Raw genomic sequence first — 22,858 nt, 5'->3', positions numbered from 1 at the left:
TACATATGAGATGATATAAAGATAAAATTTATATGAAATTTATATACTTTGAGGAGATATATAACTTTGTAGTTGATTGCTTTTTCACTTGAAGCTGTTTTGGTGCCTAAAAACTTATACAATGTTCAGATTTGTATTTGAAGATCTAAACATATATCAATTCTCTAACTTTGATCAGTTTTGAGGCACCGAAACGATTTCAAATGAAAAAGCCATCATCTATAAAGTCATAGATACCCTCGAGACGTAAAATTTATATAAATTTTATCTTTATCCGAGCTCATACGTAAAAGTTATGATTTTTTAAAGATAAAACTTGCACAAAAAAGGAAAATTTCCACGTGTCCCTCCTGTCCGTGAACCAGGCCTTAATTGTGCCGTCATTTGCATCTAGCTAGATGCTAAGAAAGTGAAAAGGTTCATCAACCGTGGGATCAAAATTGAATGACATCTAAATGGGGGTAAAGTCAATCGTGACTTTATCACGGGAAGCCAGAGAATCCACACCGCTCCTAGGACGTCTCTAATGGAGCTGACGACTTCATGAGCTGAGCTGGAGGTGAGAGTGAATAGAAAAATAAAAGTAAAGAGTCGCGACAAGATTCCGTATTTATTAGGGAGAGCGTGAGATTAGCGAGTACAGAAACGTTAGCGAGTTTACTTTTAGTGCTATTTCTCCATATCATAGAGTATGAGGTCACCCTTGGGGACGCCCATAGAATTATGCTCATTCTTGACACTAGCCACAATTTGTACTGTCTCCGATCTCCAGCACTCAAAACCTAGACTCTGAAATCCCGTAATGCTCTTGCAGTGTCGCGCCTGATCTTAGCCTCCACCATTTGTCAACGTCCTACATTTTGCGTCTTTCTCTTGTTCTGAAACCATTGCTGTCGCTTTGGCTGAGAATTTTAGCCTGTTCACTTATTGGTTTTAGTCAGTCTAAATCAACCAGCCAATAATATTTTTTTCTCATAACAAATCAGCACCAATCAATCTAAGCCAGCCCAAAAACCTACTAACGAACGTGCCGTTTGTTCCTAAGCCTGGACCGTTGCCGTCTCCGGAAGTCACGAAAGGCGAAAAGCCCAAGAAGGCCTCCGCCTCTCTAGTGCTGCCCCTTTTGCTAGGGTCCAGTTTAGTTACCTCCCAAAATACTAAATTTTTTAAGATTCCTCGTCGTATCGAATCTTTGGACGTATGTATGAAGTATTAAATATAAATAAAAAATAAAACTAATTACACAGTTTAGACGAAATACACGAGACGAATCTTTTAAGCCTAATTAGACTATGATTGAACACTAATTACCAAATAACAGCGAAAATGCTACCGTGTCATTTTGCCAAAAATTTCGACATCTAAACATGCCCTAGATGCTGCTACTCCTACAGTGCTGACCCTCTCGCTCTGACTTGTGAAAAGTCTTGTCCTGTCCTGATACTAGGCAACAAGCACAGCGGCATCTCGTCTCGTCTCCCCACGCGAGATCGCCCGCCGCCGCCGTCTCCTTACCGCACAGGGATTCCCTTGTGGGCGGCGGGCCGCGGGCCGAGCGCCTCCGCAAAGCTAGGGTTCGAGGGAGGCCATGCCGGCGCCATCGCAGGCACGGATCCGGGCGGCGTGACGCGGATCCGCCGGACGCGGGCAGGGCCGGCCGGCCATGGCGTCCTCCCCGGTCAAGTTCTTCTCGGTGTTCCTGGCCGTCTCCGTCGTCGGATGGGTCGTCTTCACGTAAGCCCCTCTGACCCTCTCCGCCTCTGCGCCAGCGCTGCAGCGCAGTAGGACAGTAGGATCTCTCGCGGAGGCCGGTTTTGGGACTCGCGGGGTGGTGGGACTGCTGGGGACGTAGGGGGAATCCGGCATTCCACGGTGAGGGACGGGTTGCGTACTACTGCCGCTGCTTGTCTGTGATGGGATTCTGTGGTAGTGAATTGCGGTTTTTGGTGATGCCCATTGGCGCTTGGACACTGCAGTGGCTCTTCTTCCGTGGCCTGAGCATATTTGCTGCTACCAGTGGTTTTTGCCTTGGTTAGGAGCTGCTTGTGATGGGAACCTTTTTTTTTTTGGAATCATCGTTTGTGTCTTTTGAGATTGAGCAGGCACATCCGGTCTGGAGCATTAAATGTTTCTGTGATAAAAATGCGATTCAAGTTAGATGCGTAAATGCTCATGATATGATAACCGAGCTTTTTAATGGCAAGCTTAAGCATTGCGGCGGGCTGGTGGCCCGTGCGATGTTCATTTGACTGGTTGCTTTGGAGGATGCATTGTGAAATCAAGACCTTGGATTCACTCTGTATATTTTGGAGCTTGCAATCGTGGTGGATTGAATGGTATAGTGAAAGTTAGCTTTGGTTGTAACCGAGATGACACAAGAGTTGTTTCCGTCATACTTATATTAGATAGTCATTCTAGTGAGGAGTTGTAGACTGTTCTATTTTGAGCCGCTCAATTTCAAAGTTCTTTTAGACCAGCTTAATTAATTTTAACCACGATAGTAGCAATTTGTTCTGATGTGTTCTGCCCTCCATATTCTTGCTCTTTGGTGCAGAACTGGATCATGTTATGTTATATTTGAGCATGGATTCATGGCCACTTTGTTAAAATCGTTGTTTCCACGTAGAGATTGACATACCTTAGTTTCTCTTCTTATACGTTGCATGTTATTGTTATGTCCAAGATTCAGCAAGCTGTCAATTTCATGCTATTCTGATGCCACATTGTGGGTAAACCTTTTTTTTGTGTAGTGAATGAATTACTTATGTTGGTTACTTGGTCGGACTTTTATATTTCTGCCACTTTGTGAGGGAAAGAACATTTGATTGGTCATTACTCAATCATTAAGGGGAGCTCATTTTAATCCTTCTATATTTCAATCTAGCACATTAGTATTAACCTCTGCAGGAAGTAATCATTCAAAGGTACAACTATGCTGCATTGATATGTGGTTCATTCTTTGCAGATTTGCTTCAAGATTGTTAGCTTGGTTCTTGAGCCGTGTATTCTCAGCTTCTGTTGGATTTCGAGTTGCTGGTTTCAACTGCTTGAGGGATGTAACAATAAAGTTTTGTAAGGTTTGTCTTTCATCTCATGCTGCGAGGTCCTAGAGTAATAAGAAGTTAATGATTGTCCATGCTTGTTTTTTCAATTAATTTTAGTAACATTTTGGTTTGGTGCCTTTTGCATCTTACAGTTGTCAAGCAACTAATACTGCTATGTAGAGCCAAAAAAAGATGGCTTGCACTTCTTGATATGATTGGGAAGCATCTTAATATTACCTTGACATTTAGTACATTATCTTGCAGCTATATATATTTTCTTTGTTAAAGTACTTATTGTTTTATAATGGAGGTGTTGTTTTCCATGTTTCTCATTTTTCTGCTTTCAGAGTAGATAAGGAGAATCTGACCATAATACTTCTTTCTGTTATGAAATATTGATATTCTTAAGACTCACATTATCCGTGTTATGTTGAATAATTATGTATGTAGTTATATTTCTCCTTCAATTCTATTCCTTTCTTACTAATCCATCTGCTCACATTATCCAACTTCTCAGGGTTCAGTTGAATCTGTTTCGATTGGTGAAATAAAACTAAGTTTCCGCAAGTCTCTAGTCAAACTAAGTTTCGGTGTTATCTCCAAGGACCCAAAGTTGCAATTGCTTATAAATGATCTCGAAATTGTGACTAGATCATCTTCTCAAAATAAAAAGATACGAAAGTCAGCAAGGCCTCGTTCTACAGGAAAAGGGAAATGGCTGCTCACATCAAGCATGGCAAGACTTTTATCAGTTTCTGTGACAGATCTGATAATCAAGGTAACAAACTGTCTCAACAATTTCTTATATAAGCTAATATTTTGTTTGCAATGAAAAATCATCTGCACCCAGCTAACTAGACATGGTCAGAAAAGGCAGCAAGAATGCAAGGCTTTTTAAAGATAGGAGATATATTGATCCTTTCAATGTGTATGAAGATGAAATTTGTGCTCCATTACATGATTATTAATCTGCCTATCATGGCATCCTTACAAATAATTGCAGTTAATCTTAGTGCCGAATGAATGAGAAAATAAACAGGACTGAAGTACCTCATTTTTTCTCTACATGCTGCAGACACCTGTACTGTTGTGCCCTGTAGACCGATGTAAACTGGAAATATTGTGCAACTCCTGTTATGCTATGCCTGTAACCTCAAGCAAATTTACTCAGAATTTATTTGCATGCACTAGCATTCAGTACGATATCTGTTTAATTTTCACAGTTCTGGTGATCTGAGTCGTATATGCAAAATTCTTGTGAAAAGCAATAAGGCATCTAGCAGAATACATCACTTACCCTTACAAATGTGATGGTTATGTGTGTGTACTGTTATGTTGAATGCTTGACTGGAAGCACTATACTCTTCAAATTATCTGTTTTCTCATGTATGGTGATGTCTGGTCCATGCTGCTACTTATGATTTTTTCACCTTAATTTTCCAAACAATGGTGTAGGTACCAAAAGGTGCTGTTGACATCAAAGAACTAATGGTGGATACGTTTAAAATTGCTGGACCTAATCATATTCTTGGTGTCAAGTTGCATCTTTTACCTTTGAATATACACTTTGGAGATTTGGGATTGACTACTGATCCGATGGGCAGTTGTAGTCTGCTTGATGCTTTCCAGTCTGATCAAGCTTCTGTATCTAACTCAGAGAAAAGCTTGGCCCCATTTGTTTGTGAAGATTTGTTGGTTACTTGTAACCTCGGCCATGAAAAGTGAGTTCCTCTTCTGCCTTGGCAACTGATATATTCAAGTGAAGGTTGTACTATCAACATATAAATCATTTCCATAGTAAAATGGTCAAATATGTCTGGGATCTTACATAGTATTCTTGAATTACCTTCTGTTTGCTGTATCGCGGTTCTGTGAAAATTAGATCTTACATGTGCAACACAGATTGCGTATTTGATTGCCCAAGAAGAGTTTCATATCAATACCGTAACAATTTGATGTTCCTATAGTATTACCTATTTTTGCATGTATTTAAAACTTTTTTTTTATCAGGGAGAAAGGTATTAAAATCATTAACCTGGAATTGAAATATGGGTATGCTATTGCCAACATTGATGAAAGGATGTTTCGCAAGAAGCACACGATTCCAGAATATAACACTGTCTCTTTGAACACTGGAGACTCTATCACAGATACTTCAGCAATCAAACAAACATCGAAAAGCAAATCCATTCTACCGCTGTTAAAGAAACAAATGCTCGTATTTCCGGATAAGGTTAGTGTACCCAAAATTGACTTGGATTTATCTATTTATCTGTGTGAAAAAATGTTATGTTCTTTTGCCTGCGAATACTATATTTTTTTCATGTTAGCACTGTAACCACTTTGCTGACGTCGTGCCACATTGATAAGTCAATTTGCATTCATAATTTACTCAATTCTTGTCATTAGGTAGTATCAAGTCTCCTAAAGGTTCAATTTATTGAGATGTGGTTAACATGAGTGAAATGCCTTCAGGTGAAAGAAAATCACAATGATTTTTTTTTATTAAATACCCCCCCCCCCCCCCCCCCCCCCCCCCCCCCCCCCCCACCACCACCCAAAAAAAAAAAGAGTCAATTGTTTTGCTTTAATTAGGGAGGTACCTGCAACTTGAATTGGCTTATATGGTGGTAGCTTCGTTTTTGTGTGATTTTAAAAGTTTGAGGGTGTCATATACCTGGTTCTGAAGTTGATGTTACATTTTCAAACCCAGCAAGAGTTTTTTTGGTGTGTGGGTGTTAATAAGACTTATTCCTTCATAACATGTTATTATGTTTAATTGTTTATAGATACATTGTCATAAAGAAATAATGATCAAACTTTATATTTTGAAAGGTTCTGTTGATGTCCAAAATGGCATGTTTGGTGACCATTGTCATGTCTTTGTACCCACTTATGTTCTCTTTCTTCTCTGCTCTTACTGAAAACTGAAAAATATAGCTAAATATTGTGTTTGTTCTTTGGAAGGTTAGCTTCAGTGTGCCGAAGCTTGATGTGAAGTTCAGACACCTGCATGAAGGACTTAGTGTTGACAACAACATTACAGGGATCCAGTTTACTTGTGCAAAATCCCTACCACAGGATGATTTTGAAGAAGCGACACCACACTTCGATGTTCAAATTGATCTAAATGAAATTCATGTAGTCTCTCTCTCTCCCCTCCTCTCTCCTCCCCCCCCCCCCCCCCCCCCCCCCCCCCCCCCCCCCCCTAGTACTCTTGTACTTAACAGTAGCTGTTAATCAATAAAAATTTACTTTGTTCCTTTCAGTTAATTAGAGAAGGTTCTAGCTCTCTGTTGGAAGTTCTGAAAGTTTTCGCAATAGCTTCTTTGGATGTCCCTGTTGACGTAAGTATCATGCACTTTAGTTGGTTTATTATAATTTGTCATCAACTTTCAGAACCTTAAAATATATCTTCTTTTAGCCATTTCTTCCGATCAGAGCTGAGATTGATGCCAAACTTGGTGGTACCCAATGCAATGTTATGTTAAGCAGACTGATGCCATGGATGCGGCTTTATTCTTTGAGAACCAAAGGAATGAAGCTTTCTAAAACAAACTCCAATCAAGAAGTTACTCAAAAAAGGGAGATCAAGCCAATTTTGTGGACTTGCACGGTCGCTGCCCCGGAAATGACTGTCTTGCTTTACAGTCTTAATGGATTGGTATTGTACCATGTAAGTTCCTATGGTAATAAGAATAAGGCCTATTATGTTAATGAACTTTTTTGTCCTGTGGGATTTGGCATGTTACATGTATAGTTGTCTTACTAAAATGACTTGTGCTGGTTAGAAACAACATTTTTCTGTTGAAGCATTGCGCGCTGCAGATATTTTGCAAAAAATTGTGTGGGGGCCTTCCTGCTGAATGCCAGTGTTTGTGATGTGTGTCAATCTGTGTTCTTGGGTGTGAGCCTTGCCCCTTGGGGGCATTGTAAGGGATAGGTCCTTTCTTTTCTATCTGTAATACAAAGCTGCACAGCTCTCATGCGTGTTTGATTAAAAAAAATGCCTACTTCTGGTTGGTGTGTGTAGATGCTGAGCATAGTTCACTTTAAATACAAGTGCTGGTCATGCACCATTGGAAAATAATGGAGAAGTTTGTTGAGGTGTGACCATGCAGGCTAGTGTGGGTATTGTGGTTTGGCTCTCATTATGGGTTCTCTTTCTTTTCTCTTTTACCTTCATATGTTGGAGTACCATTTATTGTTTGGACAATAGAATACTTGTTCCTCTAAGCTAGCATTTGCATTGGTAATCTAGCCATTGTTAGTGATGTGATCTAGAGTTTATAAATTCATTAAACCTTTACCTGCTAAGTGTAAACATCATCCTTTGACTTGTGTTTTGATATGTTCCTTTTAAAATGCAGGCTTGTTCCCAGTCATCACATTTGTTTGCAAATAATATTGCAAGCAAGGGGATTCAGATACACACAGAACTTGGTGAATTGCTGGTGCACATGGAGGAAGAATATAGAGAGTTCTTAAAGGAAAACATATTTGGTGTGGATACTTACTCTGGTTCCCTAATGCATATCGCTCGGATGAGCCTTGACTGGGGATATAGGGAAAGTGATGTCCAAGATATGGTTGAAACTAGTAGGCATGCACTTGTTTTTTCCATTGATATAAGTGATATAGAAGTGAAATTTGGCTTCAAGCATTTGGAATCACTTGTGCTTAATTTGATGTCGTTTAGAACTCTATTTAAGAGTCTTCAGTCATCTGGCGGAAGTGCTAAAGAAAAGAATTTGGAGCGTAGAGGGGAAAAGAAAATGAAAGGTGTAAAAAAATTGAAATTAAGCCTACAAAAATTTTCTATTACGTACTGTGGTGTTGCAAACATAGTAAATATGCCAATTGCTGATCCAAAGCGTGTGAACTACGGCTCTCAAGGTGGCCAAGTAATTGTTAGTGTTTCTGCTGATGGCACACCACGTAGGGCAAGTTTAACATCAGTTTTACCAGGCTGCCACTTGCGGTTCTCTGCATCTTTGGTACTATCTCATCTCTCTATGTGTATAGACAAGGAGAGAAAGACAACAGAAGCGGAATTGGAACGGGTGAAGGCAATCTATGAGGAATTACCTGAGGATCGCTCTGGTGTCAGAGTAACTTTACTAGACACGCAGAATGCTAAAATTGTTCGCCGATCCAGTGGCCATACGGAAGTTGCTGTTTGTTCCCTTTTTAGTGCTACAGATATTTATCTGAGATGGGAACCTGATGCTCATTTAGCACTATATGAGACATTCATCCGCTTTAAGCATTTCCTACATCATGAGTCCCAAAAATCTGAAAAGATGACCAATACTGAAGTTGCCAGTATGAAAGCAAATGAACATGGCAACATGACTGCCGGTTCTGTTAAACCTCAGAAATCTGACAGAAAAGGGTCAGTTTTTGCCATTGATGTGGATGTGTTAAGGGTATCTGCTGAACTTGCTGATGGTGTTGAAGCAAACATGCATGTACAATCAATCTTTACTGAAAATGCCAAGATAGGTGTACTGTCTGAAGGTCTCTCTCTTACTCTTAATGGTGCTAGAGTTTTAAAGAGCACCCGCATACAAATATCCTGTATACCTTTCAGCACTGGGAGTTTGCTTGATGCAAAGGTTGAGCCATCATCTAAAAGAGACTGGGTTGTTCAAGGGCTAGATGTCCATATTTGCATGCCTTACAGGTTGCCATTGCGTGCCATAGAGGATGCTGTTGAAGATATGATTCGTGCCCTTAAGCTTGTCTCATCTGCCAAAAGAAGTATAATATGTCCCGATGGAAAAGAAAAATCTAGAAAAGTTAATTCTGGGGGATCCAAATTTGGATCTGTGAAGTTTGTATTGCGTAAACTGACCGCAGATATAGAGGAAGAGCCCATCCAAGGTTGGCTCGATGAACATTACCATTTGATGAGGAGCAAAATCTGTGAGCTAGGTGTTAGGTTGAATTATCTTGAGGAAGCTATATCAGGAAGTGTAGATCCGAGCAATCGCAGCTCCGAGAGAAAGTTTCTCTACAATGGTGTTGAAGTTAACATTCATGACACCGCAGCTCTTCAAAGGTTGCAGGAAGAAATCCATAAGCAAGCATTTCGATCATATTATGTGGCTTGTCAGAACATGGTACACGCAGAAGGCTCAGGAGCATGCTCAAAAGGTTTTCAAGCTGGGTTCAGACAAAGCTCGCGAAGAGCTTCTCTTCTGTCATTTTCTGCATCCGATCTGGATGTTACTTTGACCAGGATAGACGGTGGAGAGATAGAAATGGTTGAATTTATAAAGGGGCTTGACTCTGTCTGTCAGGAGCAAAACATACCGTTCTCTCGGTTCTATGGTAGTGATGTTTCTGTCCTTGCTGGGTCCTTGGTTGTACAGTTAAGAGACTATACTTCTCCTCTGTTTTCCTCACTCAGTGGGAAATGTCAAGGCCGTATTGTGCTTGCCCAGCAGGTCAGTTCTATCGCACTCTTTCCTTTGTGTTAGAACTAATGTTTTTGTTTAAAGATTTTTATTACACTGAGAGGGCTATGAATATGCGCTTTCAGAAACTCAAAACTGTTCTTAGTTTTTGCCACCCTCCTGTAATTTGTGCCAGCTTACCACTGTCTTAAGTTATATATATATACTTTCTAGAAAACTCAAAACTGTTCTTAGTTTTTGCCACCCTCCAGTAATTTGTGCCAGCTTCGCACTGTCTTAAGTTATATACTTTCTAGTTGCATAACTTGGTTTGATCTTCCACACATTAGTTTTACCTCAATTTGACATGACTGCAATGCATAGCTGTACAAATTGAAAAAGGGGAGTGGGTATGTTGTTTATCTGGTTAGCCAGCTTCGCCAGAAAGCAGATCAATCCCCAATTCAGATGCTATGCGGAGACCCCTTTCCAGAAAGAAATGACTCTGCCCCAATTGGTAGTTTGACTGGTTACTGTGATTAGACTGGCAACTAGCACTTGGCACCCAATATTAAGCAATCCATCAGAATATGCCTCACATTGAACGTACTCCACTACTCCCTCTGTTTCTTACTGGGCGCATATTTTGTTTTATTGTTTAGCTGTCGGGTATAGAGAACACACACTTTTCCTAATTCAGAAATGTATATACCCCTAAATAAGTTCATGCATGCAGTTGAATGAACCTCTTTACAACAACAACAACAACAACAAAGCCTGTCAGTCCCAAACAAGTTGGGGTAGGCTAGAGTTGAAACCCACCAAGAGCCCCTAGTCACGGTTCAGGCACTTCAATAGTTGCTTTCCATGCACTCCTATTCAAACATAGATCTCTAGGTATATCCCAAGCTTTCAAACAATGAACCTCTTTACTACTTCCAAACAATCACTTTAGTAAGTGCATGTGAAGGCATGCATCTTAAACTAACGCTGCAATTGGTGCGCAGCCCTACCTGCCTGCCTGCTGCCACATCAACTACTAAGCAAGGGCAGTGCTGACCATTGTGCCACGCCCTTGGTCTTTGAACCCCCAAAAAGGCGCCATCTAAATCCGAAGGGATGTAGTAGTATATTAGTAATGAACTATTAAACTTGTGATGATGGGATTTTGAGTATGGCCTGACTCTCAGTTTGGGAGATTTGGGAAATGAGGAGGTCCTGTTATATGCTACGTCACATTGCTGTATATTTAGATATTGTAGCATCACACACATAAATAGACTAGTCATGAGAAAACATCTGTGCGTAGATCTGTACCGTTTCCCAGTAACTTTTAACTCAGATTCATATGAACATTTCATTTTGAAAATGAGTTCATGTTCAATGAATGCTGATTACCATGAGAATGAAAACTTAGGTTATCTAAATGTTTAAATTCGAGTTGTTTATATCGAACAGGTGTTTTTCTTATATATTTTAGATCCTTTGTCCATCCTCACTTTTCTTTCTCACTCTATCCACTTTTCAGGCAACATGTTTTCAACCCCAAATACATCAAGAATTGTATATTGGAAGATGGCAAAAGGTCACGATGCTACGTTCTGCCAGTGGTACTACACCAGCAATGAAAATGTACTCTAATTTACCTATTTATTTCCAGAAGGGAGAGATATCTTTTGGAGTTGGTTATGAGCCATCTTTCGCTGATATAAGCTATGCATTTCAAGTAGCCCTGCGGAAAGTTAATCTTAGCAACAGGGCAAGCTGTTCTGGTCCAGCAGTCCAACCGCCTAAAAAGGAGCGCAGCTTACCATGGTGGGATGACATGAGATATTACTTGCATGGAAAGATAATTTTATATTTCAATGAGACCAAATGGAAGTTCCTGGCGACAACTAATCCTTATGAGCATGTGGACAAACTCCAAATTGTTTCTGAATATATGGAGATCCAGCAAACTGATGGTTGTGTGGATGTTTCCGCGAAAGAATTCAAGATATACATAAGCAGCGTTGAGAGTATTACAAAGAACCGCCGCTTAAAAGTTCCATCTCGTGTGCCCAGACCTTTTATATATGCTCCTCTATTCTCCCTAAATGTGGTTATTGATTGGCAGTGTGAATCTAGGAATCCATTGAATCATTATTTGCATGCACTCCCTGTTGAGGGGGAACCTCGGAAGAAAGTTTATGATCCATTTCGATCTACTTATCTCTCTCTTAGGTGGAACTTTTCCCTTAGACCATTGCAATCCCAGTATGGTAATGGCCCATCACCTCCCTTTTATGGAAATAATTCAATGCTCTGTGGGACCATGTCTGGCAGTCCTTGCAAAATGGCTGATGATGACTTCCCTACCATGAACCTGGGAGCTCATGACCTTGCTTGGGTTTTCAAATGGTGGAGCTTGAATTACAGCCCCCCTCATAAACTTCGTTCTTTCTCTAGATGGCGTCGTTTTGGAATTCCTCGGGCTACTAGATCTGGTAACCTCTCGCTGGACAAAGTTTTGGTTGAATTTTTTTTCCGTGTGGATGCTACTCCCTGTTGCATAAGGCATGCACCTTTAAGTGAGGATGATGACCCTGCTTCTGGCTTGACGTTTAAGATGTCAAATTTGAAGTACGAGTTATGTTACAGTAGAGGTAAGCAGCAGTACACATTTGATTGTAAACGTGAATCGCTGGACCTTGTTTATCGTGGTCTGGATCTTCACATGCCAGAGGTTTATCTGATGCGAGATAGCAATTTGTCTAAAGTTGAAAATGCATCCAAAGTAAGGACTACGGTCCAACAGTCACAGGGCAAATTTGTTCATGACAGATGCAACATGGGCAATTTCCAAGAAAAGCATGAGGATGGCTTCCTCTTGTCTTCGGATTATATCACGATAAGAAGGCAAACACGTAAGGCAGATCCGGAAAGGCTTATGGGATGGCAGGATACTGGGAGGAGTCATGAGATAACGTATCTTAGGTCTGAGTTTGAGGATGACAGTGAAAGTGACCACCCTCTATCTGAGCCTAGCGATGATGATGATGATTTTAATGTGGTGCTTGCAGACAATTGCCAAAGAGTATTTGTTTATGGCCTTAGGATTTTATGGACTATTCAGAACCGAGACGCGGTTTGGTCGTGGGTTGGAGGAATTTCCAAAGCATTTGAGCCTCCAAAACCCTCTCCTTCACGACAATATGCACAAAGAAAGATGATTGAAGAAAGGAATGCTGAGGGCTCTAAGTTGGCGCAAGATTCCAGCTCTTCCATACATGTGGGTTCTCCATCAGTGCAACATCTGGATGCTTCAGGTTCATCTTCCTCGTTGCATAGTAAAGCCAATCACTCCTCCGATGTGGCTGGTATGTTTACTTTTGCTATATATTTTTTTCATGCTGGGACATAAGTTGAAAGTTTTGGTCATCTTATTTCTATCTGAGTCCATCAAAAGCTAAAAACTGCTAAATACTGTAATTGTTTTAACTGTTCTGAACTTTGATAGTTGATCTTGAGCTTGTACCGTAAATGCAGTAAAGCATGACATTTTTTATGATTCGGATAAAGGAGGGACAGCCCAATATATGGTTAATGTTATTACACCCCAATTCAACCTACACTCTGAAGAAGCAAATGTAAGTTTTTTTGTAAATATTTGTTTCTTTTGTTATCGCTTGGCGAGTTTCAGTTACGAATTAGTTTGTTATGTACGCCATGATAAATGGTTATACTATGTAGTTTGTCTAGGTGATCTACATCATGCATTTCATCTAGCCCATTGTATTTCGAGATTTCAAAATTTGAGGACACTCCAATATTCAACCTTAACTATGACCTTGATTCTATTTTCACTTGTAGGCTTGTTTCATAAATCAGTTTCCCATATTAACAACCACAGTAGTTGGTTTCAACTTGCATCCTTTCTAGCAGGTTACATTTTTATTGCCATAAAAGCCACTAGATAACCATAAATGCCAACCCGATGGTCATGGTTGCCAAATTGAGTAAAACCATGTGTGGAACTAAAGTAAATTATGATCTCTATGTACCAGGGAAGGTTTCTACTTGCTGCAGCCAGTGGTCGTGTACTGGCTCGTTCATTTCATTCAGTGGTTCATCTTGGGAAAGAAATACTAGAGCAAGCACTTGGAACAAGCAGTGCACATATTCTTGAGTTACAACCTGAAATGACCTGGAACAAGTCTGAACTCTCTGTGATGCTTAAAGATGTTCAAGCTCATGTAGCCCCCACTGATGTGGACCCTGGTGCTGGTCTACAGTGGCTCCCTAAGGTTCTAGGTAGCTCTGAGAAATTGAAGCGCACAGGTGCCTTGTTAGAGAGAGTGTTTATGCCTTGTCAAATGTACTTCCGTTACACTAGACACAAAGGTGGAACTGCAGACTTGAGGGTAAATTAGATCTGATACCTATGTGTTTGTATTGGATGCACTTCAGTTAGAAAGCTAAACACATAAAATATTTTTTTTGTGAAGGTTAATTATTTTCATACTCTGTAATCCAGGTTAAGCCATTAAAGGAGCTACGCTTTAATTCTCCAGACATTACTGCAACGATGACCTCTCGCCAGTTTCAAGTTCTGTTTGACGTGCTTAGAAATCTTATATTAGCAAGACCCCCCAAGTGAGACTTCTTTGAGTTTCATGAATTCTTTTTTGTTTTCTCATAATTGTTACTTTCAATGGTTTGATGCTAGTTTTTGGTCCAGTATGTTCTTTTCTGTTCATCATTTAAAATTTATTAGAACATGGATATTACTTCCTAGGGTATGTACAACAGAGTTTGGAATCAATCTGCTTGCGATGGGCGTTTGAACTTTTGTTTTCTACCATGCAGGAGTGGAATTAGTGATGAACTAGAAATGTTGGTTCCAAATGAGCATGTATTTCCTTAAACAAGCATTTATAAATTATTCCAAAAGATTGAAATTAGCATCCTTTAGTTGTGTCCGAATTTAGCATTTGATCTCTGTTAAATTTTGTTCAGTGACTACAAACATCTTAATACGAACCGTGCAACTCATTTTGTTATGTATGCATAGCTATTGACGTTCAGATGATAATATGACATGCTCGGCTCACTGAACGTTCTCCATGCTACGATGGGTTGGCACTCGGTCAGCTCTGCTGACTACTGTTGAGGTTTGGCAATAGGCCATCACCTCTAGTACTAGATTGTACACTAGTTAGTAGTGGCATACATCAGCCATGGTAGTTGTTGAGGCTGATCTCAGCCATGTATTGCAGTAGGTGTACTTATGTACCTTGTAGTTGGTACTAGTCTTGTATATATACTAAGCAAAGGCAATGGAAGAAACTAGTTCAGAGTTTCAGAGCTGTGCTCTGTGTGTTCTGTCCTCAACCCCTTTCTTCTACCTCTAGCCATGGTGAGTGTGAGTGTGAGTGTGTTGGTGAGCTAGTTGCTCACCTGTGCAGGGAGATCGAGGGCCAACAGTGGTTGGTATTGGTAGGGTAGAGGAGGGGTAAGGGTCGTCAGCCTTTGGTACTGTGGGAAGCGTGGTCGCACATGAATGAAGTGGACTGGCTGATTTGAGACTACTGGTTAGGTTTACAGTGTGCAGGAAGTTTAAGGATGGAGGCTGATAATGTAGGTTGTTGTTCCTACGTGTTTTGAGGGGTCTTGAAGCTTTTGTGGTGCTTTGGCTATAAAGGTAAAAAAAGTGACTATGGAAGGTATTAAGAAATGAAGAGACTGATTGTGACAGGCTTACCGGAATAGACATCTCTTATTTACAGAACTGTGCCAGTGTACCTACATTTTTTGGTTTACCAGTTGTTCTGGGTATTGAACTTTTGGCCCACATTCCAACACATGTGGTGTGCTGCACATGGAAACCATCATGCTGTGGAGCATAAAATTGGATCTTTGTAATGCTGTTTAGAAAAGATACTAATATAGTAATATCTATGTTCTTATTATTACATGAAGGTTATCAATGACTGTTGGTCATTTTTTGTGGCCAGAAGCCTGTAACACTGAGTATACCCCAAATTTTTGTGCCAGTAAATAACTTCAAAATAAAATCCAAAGTCAAATCACAACTCCAAGTTGGCCTTCTTTCTGGTCTGGAGGTCAATAAAAAAAGAATCACTACCAAATCAAAATCGAATTGATCCCCAGGCCTGTGATGCAAATATGCAAGTAGCAGGGATAATGCTTAAGATAATACCAACAGGACAAGCTTAATTTATTTCATCTGTTTGAGGTGATACGAGAAGGATGTTTACTAGTGCATGTATATATATTTTTGGTAGATTTCTCAAGTATGGTATCTCTTGCCCTTGTCTTTATCGACTTAAATGTTCATATCTTTGCATTAAATTTTAAGGTTGCCCCTTTTTATACAACCTATTGAACTTGTTAGACATATTATGTGTATATGTATATGGGTTTGTGTTGGGCTCTATAGCTGACCAGCCCACCTAGACTTCTAGTCTAGCACATATGTAGATTGAATTGTACCGCATTGCCTACTAACGTAGGATGTTAGTCCTATACACTGTGTATAATCAGCCCATGGGGCTCAATGCAATATAACCTACTATTCTTTGCAATCTCTGTTACTTACAGAACTTCACAGTATTAGTTTCCTGTCACAGGCCTAGGAAAAACAGTCTTCAGTATCCATCAGATGATGAAGATATTGAAGAAGAAGCTGATGAGGTAGTCCCTGATGGAGTTGAAGAAGTGGAGCTTGCGAAAATTACACTCGAACAGAGGGAAAGGGAAATTAAGTTACTGCTTGATGATATAAGGTCTCTCACTGGAAATGGTGATAATGGGACTGATCACTGTCATTCTTCAGAAAAGGGTGATTGTTTATGGATGATCAACAATGGGAAAGCTTCATTGGTAAAAACCACTTCATTTCTGGAGCAATGGAACTCATCCACTTGTAGAATAATTCAAATAAAATGTTTGATCAATATTGTACTGTTACCAGGTGGAAGGACTGAAAAGGGATTTCGCGAACCTACAGAAGTCTCGAATATCTGCATCATCAGCATTGAGGAAAGCACTTTCAAATGCTTCACAATCACATTTGGAGAAAGAAAAGAACAAAACCACTTCTTGTGCCATGCGAATTTCTATGAAAATTAGCAAGGTTGTATGGAGCATGCTCACAGATGGAAACACTTTTGCAGAAGCTGAGATCAATGATATGGTGTGTGCAGTCTTTCTAGTAATTGTTTATTTTTAATTTCTCTGGTCTTTTCGTTTGCTTCTTTTGCCTGCTTGAATGTTTCAGTTCTTGTGAGTTCACTTATTATTGTTTTTCATTGAGGTTTTATCATCATGCAAATTGCATATTTCCCACTAGGTTGACCCTTAAACTGGGATGCTGCTAAAAAAAGGTAAAATTGCCATTGAAACCCCCTCCAGTCAGGTCAGCTTGCCACTAGTTTCTATAGGTGTCCATTAGTGTAAAAATATTTCTGAAAATTGATTTTGTAAACCATATAGACAGGAAAAAAAAGACAAAATTATCCCTGTCATCTATCTAATGTGTCGAGCTCTTGTTCCCGATTCCAGTCATCATGGCCTGAGCAAGACTCACCCATCTCCATCACTGGACCCTTCCTCCTACCTGGCTCTGCACCTCCCCATCCCTGTGCTGGCCCATGCCTCTTATCTAGTGTCCTGCTGTTCCTCACCACTGGTGTCGTGCTCTCCGCCGCCGCCGCCTGCTGCCTGCTGCAACCATCACATCACCGGAAGGGCCTGAAGGAGGTTGGGCTATGGAGAGGAGCATGGTCTTTGCTACTAAAAAACTGAGTGCACATCTGTGTGAGGTTGAGCAACCTGGCGTCACATGCTGACCCTTCGTCCTATCTCCTATGATGGTGGCTGGTTGGAAGAGAAGGTCTTAGGTGGGGACATAGTTGGATATTGGTGGGCTGACGAGGATTTGGCTGAACGGGATCCTTGCACCACTGTGGCTGCCCGTAGCTTCAATCGGGCTGGAGGAGGTGAGAGGCGTCAAGGAGGATGGACAGCGGGGATGAGAAGCGCCGAAAGATGATGTTTAGCGTTTGAACTCAGGAGGAATAGAAAGGGACATTTGTTGTATGTGCATGCCATTCATGCTCTCCGGCAGTCCAATGGAATGTTTGATGGTTGACTAACACGCTTAGTGTCAAATATGCAATTGTCTTATTTAGTGGCAAATCCACAATAACGATTCAAACTAGTGGAAAAATTGCATGGTCCATATTATTATGGATGAATCTTCACCTATTATATATATATATAAGTACCATTCTTCGAGATCTGGCGAACTGTTTTTATTTAGGGAAAATTGGCTACGGGACACTGAAAGTGACCTCCATTTGCTGCTGGACATGAAAAATGGAGCAGTTTTTCTGATAGACACTCTGATTCTTGTCAAACTTGCTGGTGGACACCGCACCCAATAAAATATTCATTTCCGGGTTTAGAGGGGAGAGAAGAGAGGTGAAATGTCCTTAATAACCCTGCCACTTTCTCTTTTCCTTTTTTTTCCTTCACTTTCCTCCCCACACTGCCCGCGCCCTAACCCGCTGCCGCCACGAGCCGAGCCCCAGTGGCCTCGGCCGCTCCTCCTCCCGCCCTTGTCGGCCGCCTCGCCGGAGTGCCGCCCCTCCCTGCCCCGAATCGAGCCGAGCCCTGGCCCCCGTCCCCGCCCCGCTTGGAGCCACGGCGGCCCGCGCCATGGTGGCCACGCTCGCCCTTGCCCCGGCGGCCACGCCTGCTCCTCCCTGACCCTAGCGCCGGCGCCGGCGACGGCTGGGCCCCTCCCCAATCGTGCGGCGGTCCTCGGCGTGCTCGCGGCGAACCCCGGTAGGCCCCCTTGGCGGGCACCCGGGGTGCACGACGACGCGTGGGAGGCCCCCGACCTGCACGCGAGTGACGGGCGCAAGTCCCTGCGGGCCCTGAGGAGGTAGGTGTGAAGCGTGGCCACGTGTATGGCGATGCCGCGGCGAGCTCATGGCGGCAATGCTCGGCAGTTCTACTGCCGGCTGCGGAGGCCATGGCCAACGGCGTGGGCTCTAGTGACCCAGGGCGACACCAAAACGAGAAAGGAGGAGAGCAGAGGGAGACGGAGGTGCGCCGGCCACGCGCGAGCTTTGCTCGACGGCGCCAATGGCGGGCACGGCGGTGGCAATGGCCCGCCCGACCTGTACCTGTGGAGAACGGCGGTGCAGCTAGGTGGGAGGGAGGGAGGAGGTCATGGAGCTGCTGCGGGGGAGTGGAATCGGAGTATTGGCGCGGCAACGGCGGCGAATTTGGTGGCGGCGGAGGTGGTGTTGGCGGTGGCGTGCGCAGACAAAGGGAGGGGAAACGGCTCGAGCAAAGCAGGGCAGCCGCCGCCACCCCGCGAAGCCGCCGCACCGCAGGCTAGCCCGGCCCCGCCGAGGCCCCTCCTTGGGCGCGTGCTGCTGCACAGCAGCGCCGCCGGCACCCTATGGCCGCCGAGCCAGCCTCAGCATGGCCAGTGCGTGGGCCCCGCGCCGACACCGTGTTGCTGGCTCGCCCGGCCCCCTGCCGGAGCCCCTTCCCCGTCCACACGAGTAGCAGCAGTAAGAAGAAAAGCCAGGGGCAAAAAGGACATTTCACCGTGCTTCTCTCTCCTCGAAAGCCAGAAATGAATATTTTATTAGGCGGAGTGTCCAGCGGCAAATTTACCAAGAACCAGAGTGTCCTCCAGCAAATCGGTCTATTTTGGGTGTCCAGCAGCAAAGGGTAGTCACTTTCAGTGTCCAGCAGCCAATTTTCCTTTTTATTTAATAACCAATTTGTGGTTCCATATAACACTTGAAAATCTTTTGCAGGTGTACGATTTTGATCGGGATTACAAAGATATAGGCATTGCTCAGTTTACAACTAAATACTTTGTTGTGAGGAATTGCATGGTCAATGCAAAATGTGATACCTTATTGTCTGCCTGGAACACACCTCCTGGAAAGTAAGAATTACTTTTCATTTCATCTCTTTGATCACTTCTCAAACTGTTCTGTTTGATATTTGAGCATATTATTGAATATTCTGTGGAACATGTTTATCAAGAACTGTTTTGTTCTTTTTCTTCGTAATGTTCTGGATTCACAGCGAGTTCCTCTTAAAAAAATGGGATTCCACTGAATGATAATTTGATTGTATTTTTTACAGAATTAACATGCTTCGTGTGGATGCCAAGCAAGGTGCTCCTAAGAATGGAAGTTATCCACTTGAGCTCTTCCAGGTTGGTCAATTTATGGTTCTGTGGCTGCCATGCTAATATTAAATTTGGCACTGTTAACTTCCAATGAAGTTTGTTAGCTACTAAAATTTTGTGGGTGTTAGCCGTGCACACACGCACGCATGCACAAGTCGGATTAGTGGAGAAGAGAGAACAGAGAGAGCACGAACACACTGGAGTGCTACTGCTGCTGCTGAACTGGTTTGCAGCTAGTCCATTCAATTGGATATGTACATGTTCTACTCTAGTACAAGGTGATGTTTCACCAACTACAAGTACACCTACTACTACTACAAGGCCATACCAGCCATACTACCAACTACAAGGCTATACCGGTCATACATATCAGCCCTTTGTCAAAGGACAGGGCAGTACAAAAGACATGAAAGGGGTAGGAAGCAAGAGCTGACCAGATTATACTACAGTGGAGATGCTAGTGCAAGAAAACATATAACATATTTGTAGGGATGTCTATGGTCAGGTGGTAGACATGAAGAATGGCAATAGATGGAAGTGAAAGGCATTATTAAGGGATCAAAATCCAAATATTACTAAATTTCAACTGTATGTCTGGATTTTTTTCTCTTTGTCATGGTCTATTGCTTGAATCAGTCTCAATAACTGAAAAATAGTGTTGGTGTATTGTAGGGTGCACTGTTTGTTCTTGATAATATCTAGGCCTTTTCTGTGCACCTGTTGCATGCTCATCAATTCTGTGCATAGACTATTATGCATCTTTACTTAAGCTAACCAAGCTAGCTTATGGTCTTTGCGGAAACTATTTTATGCATGTTTTGGATTCTCATGGCGGTGTGGAGTGAGGAATTGAGGATCCAAAGTATTGAGGTTATAGAATACCCAATGGGGGATTTATCACGAAATTGTCAGATCCTTTTTTATTTTTTTTAGTTTGTTTTCTTGCTACCTTTTGACTGGTTTTATCATGAATCACCATATAGTGTTTCGCTTCATTCATTTAAAAGCATAAGCCATTTAATAATGTTTTGATTCAAACTTGTCATTGGCAGCACTATACACAAAAACAGATTTAGATTTATCACATGGAAATAATATTCACATATTTGTCATTGAAAGTACTTCTGTAAAAATAAGGGGCTTTGGCGTTCATACGCCCACTTTATGTGTTATATGGTGATTTTGCTCTCACTTTTTGAACTTTGTGTTTTTACCCCTGTTATTTGAAATCGAAGTCTGACTTTGCCCCTACTCTGTTAAAACAGGGGTAAACAGAAGTTTCAAATGAAAACAATGAGGGCAAAACCACAAAGTTAAAAAAAGTAGGTGTAAAATCACCATTGCACGCTACAACAGGGGCAGAAACACCAAATTCCCTAAAAATAACTATCGGGAACAAGCCCCCTCCATTCAGTAGTGTGAGCTTACTTTGATTAGGCACAGATGTAAAAAAAGTTACAAGTTAGATGAATCTATAATTGAGTAGCGTAGTACCAAAGCCTTCCATTAAGTGGTGGGAACTTTTTTTAGTGAACAACATTGGAAGTCATTTGCTTTGTTACTCCCTATAAGGCCTTCTGTTGATTCCCTATAGCACCTGAGTGGAGTGACACACTTATGAATTGTCCTCTTCTCTCCCTACGCCTACGAGGAACTAAGGAAATGTTAGAAAATGGTAAAATGGCTCAAGGGGAGCTGTTAGATGATCAGGGACAGGGAGTTAGAGATATATCGTACAATTCTCAATGGCAGTGATATTGAAAGATTAAGCTATGTGGATTTTTTTTCTCGAACTACGCAGGAGAGCTGCCCGTCATTTCATTAAGGTAGAAAAAGATAGTACACGAGTCCAGAAGGACCCAAACCCGAGTACAGAAGCGAACACACACCACACCCCAGGGGAAAAAAGGCTAAATTCGCGCCACCAGCTACAAGAAAAACACGACCAGTGACCACAAGGCCTAAGAACCAAGGGTCATCAACCTGGGCAGGAGCTCTTGGAGCTTCGAAGCCCCTGCAGAACACCAGAGGCCGCCTTCCACGCTCACTTCCCTAGGCACAGCCTGGAGACTTGGCCTCAACATCTCGAACACACAATCGTTTCGGTGTTTCCAGACCTCCCACACCACCAAGATTATTAAGGAATTGAGTGGATTTGTGTGTAGAGTTATGTGTATACTCTTTTTGTAAGTGAATATGGCACAGGGAAACTGTAGATTGATTGATAGAGTACAAGGAGGTACAATATATAGGCAAGGTTCAAGTAGGGTTTATAGGAAACACCCAATCAACGTAGATCCTTGTCTAATATATAATCATCTACCATAAGTCCCTAGAGGCAGCCCAGCCACATCAGGCGTGGACCTGAACTCCATGAAGACCAAAGAAGGAAGCCCTTTAGTGAAGATGTCCGCATATTGTGAAGAGGTGGGAACATGCAGGACACGAAGAGCACCAACTGCAACTCGCTCTCGGACGAAGTGAAGGTCGATCTCGATGTGTTTGGTGCGCTGATGCTGAACCGGATTGGAGGTCATGTAGACGGCACTGACGTTGTCACAGTACACCAGTGTGGCGCGGCAAAGAGGGGCGTGCAGCTCTTGGTGAAGCTGACGCAGCCAGGTGGCCTTGGCAACTCCATTAGCCACCGCGCGATACTCGGGTTCAGCGCTGGATCTTGACACCGTGTTCTGACGCTTAGAGGACCAGGAGACGAGATTGTCACCAAGAAACACGGCATAGCCCGAGGTGGACTTGCGTGTGTCCAGACAGGCAGCCCAATCAGCATCAGTGTAGACAACAAGATCAGTCGATGTAGATGGTCACAGCAGGAGACCAAGGTGGAGAGTGCCTCGAATGTAGCGAAGTATTCGCTTGAGTGCCGCGAGATGGGGCTCACGGGGGTCATGCATGTGAAGACATACTTGCTGGACAACATAGGCAATGTTTGGGCAAGTGAACGTCAAGTACTACAAGGCTCCAGCAAGGTTGCGAAAGTCTGATGCATCTGACACAGGTGCTCCCTCTGCTGCAGCAACCTTAGGATTGGTGTCAACAGGTGTAGAGCACGGCTTGCACTCTGCCATCCCGGCGCGATCAAGGATATCAAGCATATACTGCCGCTGAGAAAGAAGTCCATCACTGCAATGCTGAACATGCATACCGAGGAAGTGATGCAATTCACC

General features: G+C 42.4%; 1 protein-coding gene across 2 annotated transcripts in view; it reads left to right on the top strand.

Annotated features, from left to right (window-relative positions):
* The first annotated feature begins 1,401 nt into the window (after nucleotides 1-1,401).
* The window catches only part of LOC136521706 (protein SABRE-like), a 32,010-nt gene continuing 10,553 nt past the window's right edge, over nucleotides 1,402-22,858 (top strand). The window contains exons 1-17 of one of the 2 annotated variants that reach the window (XM_066515479.1): nucleotides 1,402-1,734; nucleotides 2,966-3,077; nucleotides 3,562-3,822; nucleotides 4,500-4,765; nucleotides 5,055-5,277; nucleotides 6,012-6,185; nucleotides 6,314-6,391; nucleotides 6,469-6,720; nucleotides 7,415-9,496; nucleotides 10,974-12,804; nucleotides 12,974-13,074; nucleotides 13,492-13,848; nucleotides 13,962-14,080; nucleotides 16,078-16,330; nucleotides 16,422-16,643; nucleotides 19,291-19,424; nucleotides 19,628-19,700. In XM_066515479.1, the coding sequence (XP_066371576.1) occupies nucleotides 1,664-1,734; nucleotides 2,966-3,077; nucleotides 3,562-3,822; nucleotides 4,500-4,765; nucleotides 5,055-5,277; nucleotides 6,012-6,185; nucleotides 6,314-6,391; nucleotides 6,469-6,720; nucleotides 7,415-9,496; nucleotides 10,974-12,804; nucleotides 12,974-13,074; nucleotides 13,492-13,848; nucleotides 13,962-14,080; nucleotides 16,078-16,330; nucleotides 16,422-16,643; nucleotides 19,291-19,424; nucleotides 19,628-19,700 (6,609 nt within the window). In that variant the 5' untranslated portion in view covers nucleotides 1,402-1,663. The remainder of the gene's footprint in view (nucleotides 1,735-2,965; nucleotides 3,078-3,561; nucleotides 3,823-4,499; nucleotides 4,766-5,054; nucleotides 5,278-6,011; nucleotides 6,186-6,313; nucleotides 6,392-6,468; nucleotides 6,721-7,414; nucleotides 9,497-10,973; nucleotides 12,805-12,973; nucleotides 13,075-13,491; nucleotides 13,849-13,961; nucleotides 14,081-16,077; nucleotides 16,331-16,421; nucleotides 16,644-19,290; nucleotides 19,425-19,627; nucleotides 19,701-22,858) is intronic. The other variant, XM_066515471.1, reaches the window with a different exon arrangement.

This window comes from Miscanthus floridulus, chromosome 2 (genome assembly GCF_019320115.1).
Source record: "Miscanthus floridulus cultivar M001 chromosome 2, ASM1932011v1, whole genome shotgun sequence".
In the NCBI taxonomy this organism is placed as follows: Eukaryota; Viridiplantae; Streptophyta; class Magnoliopsida; order Poales; family Poaceae; genus Miscanthus; species Miscanthus floridulus.
The sequence above is the reverse complement of the archived record's forward strand: the minus strand, read 5'-3'. Positions and strand labels throughout refer to the sequence as shown.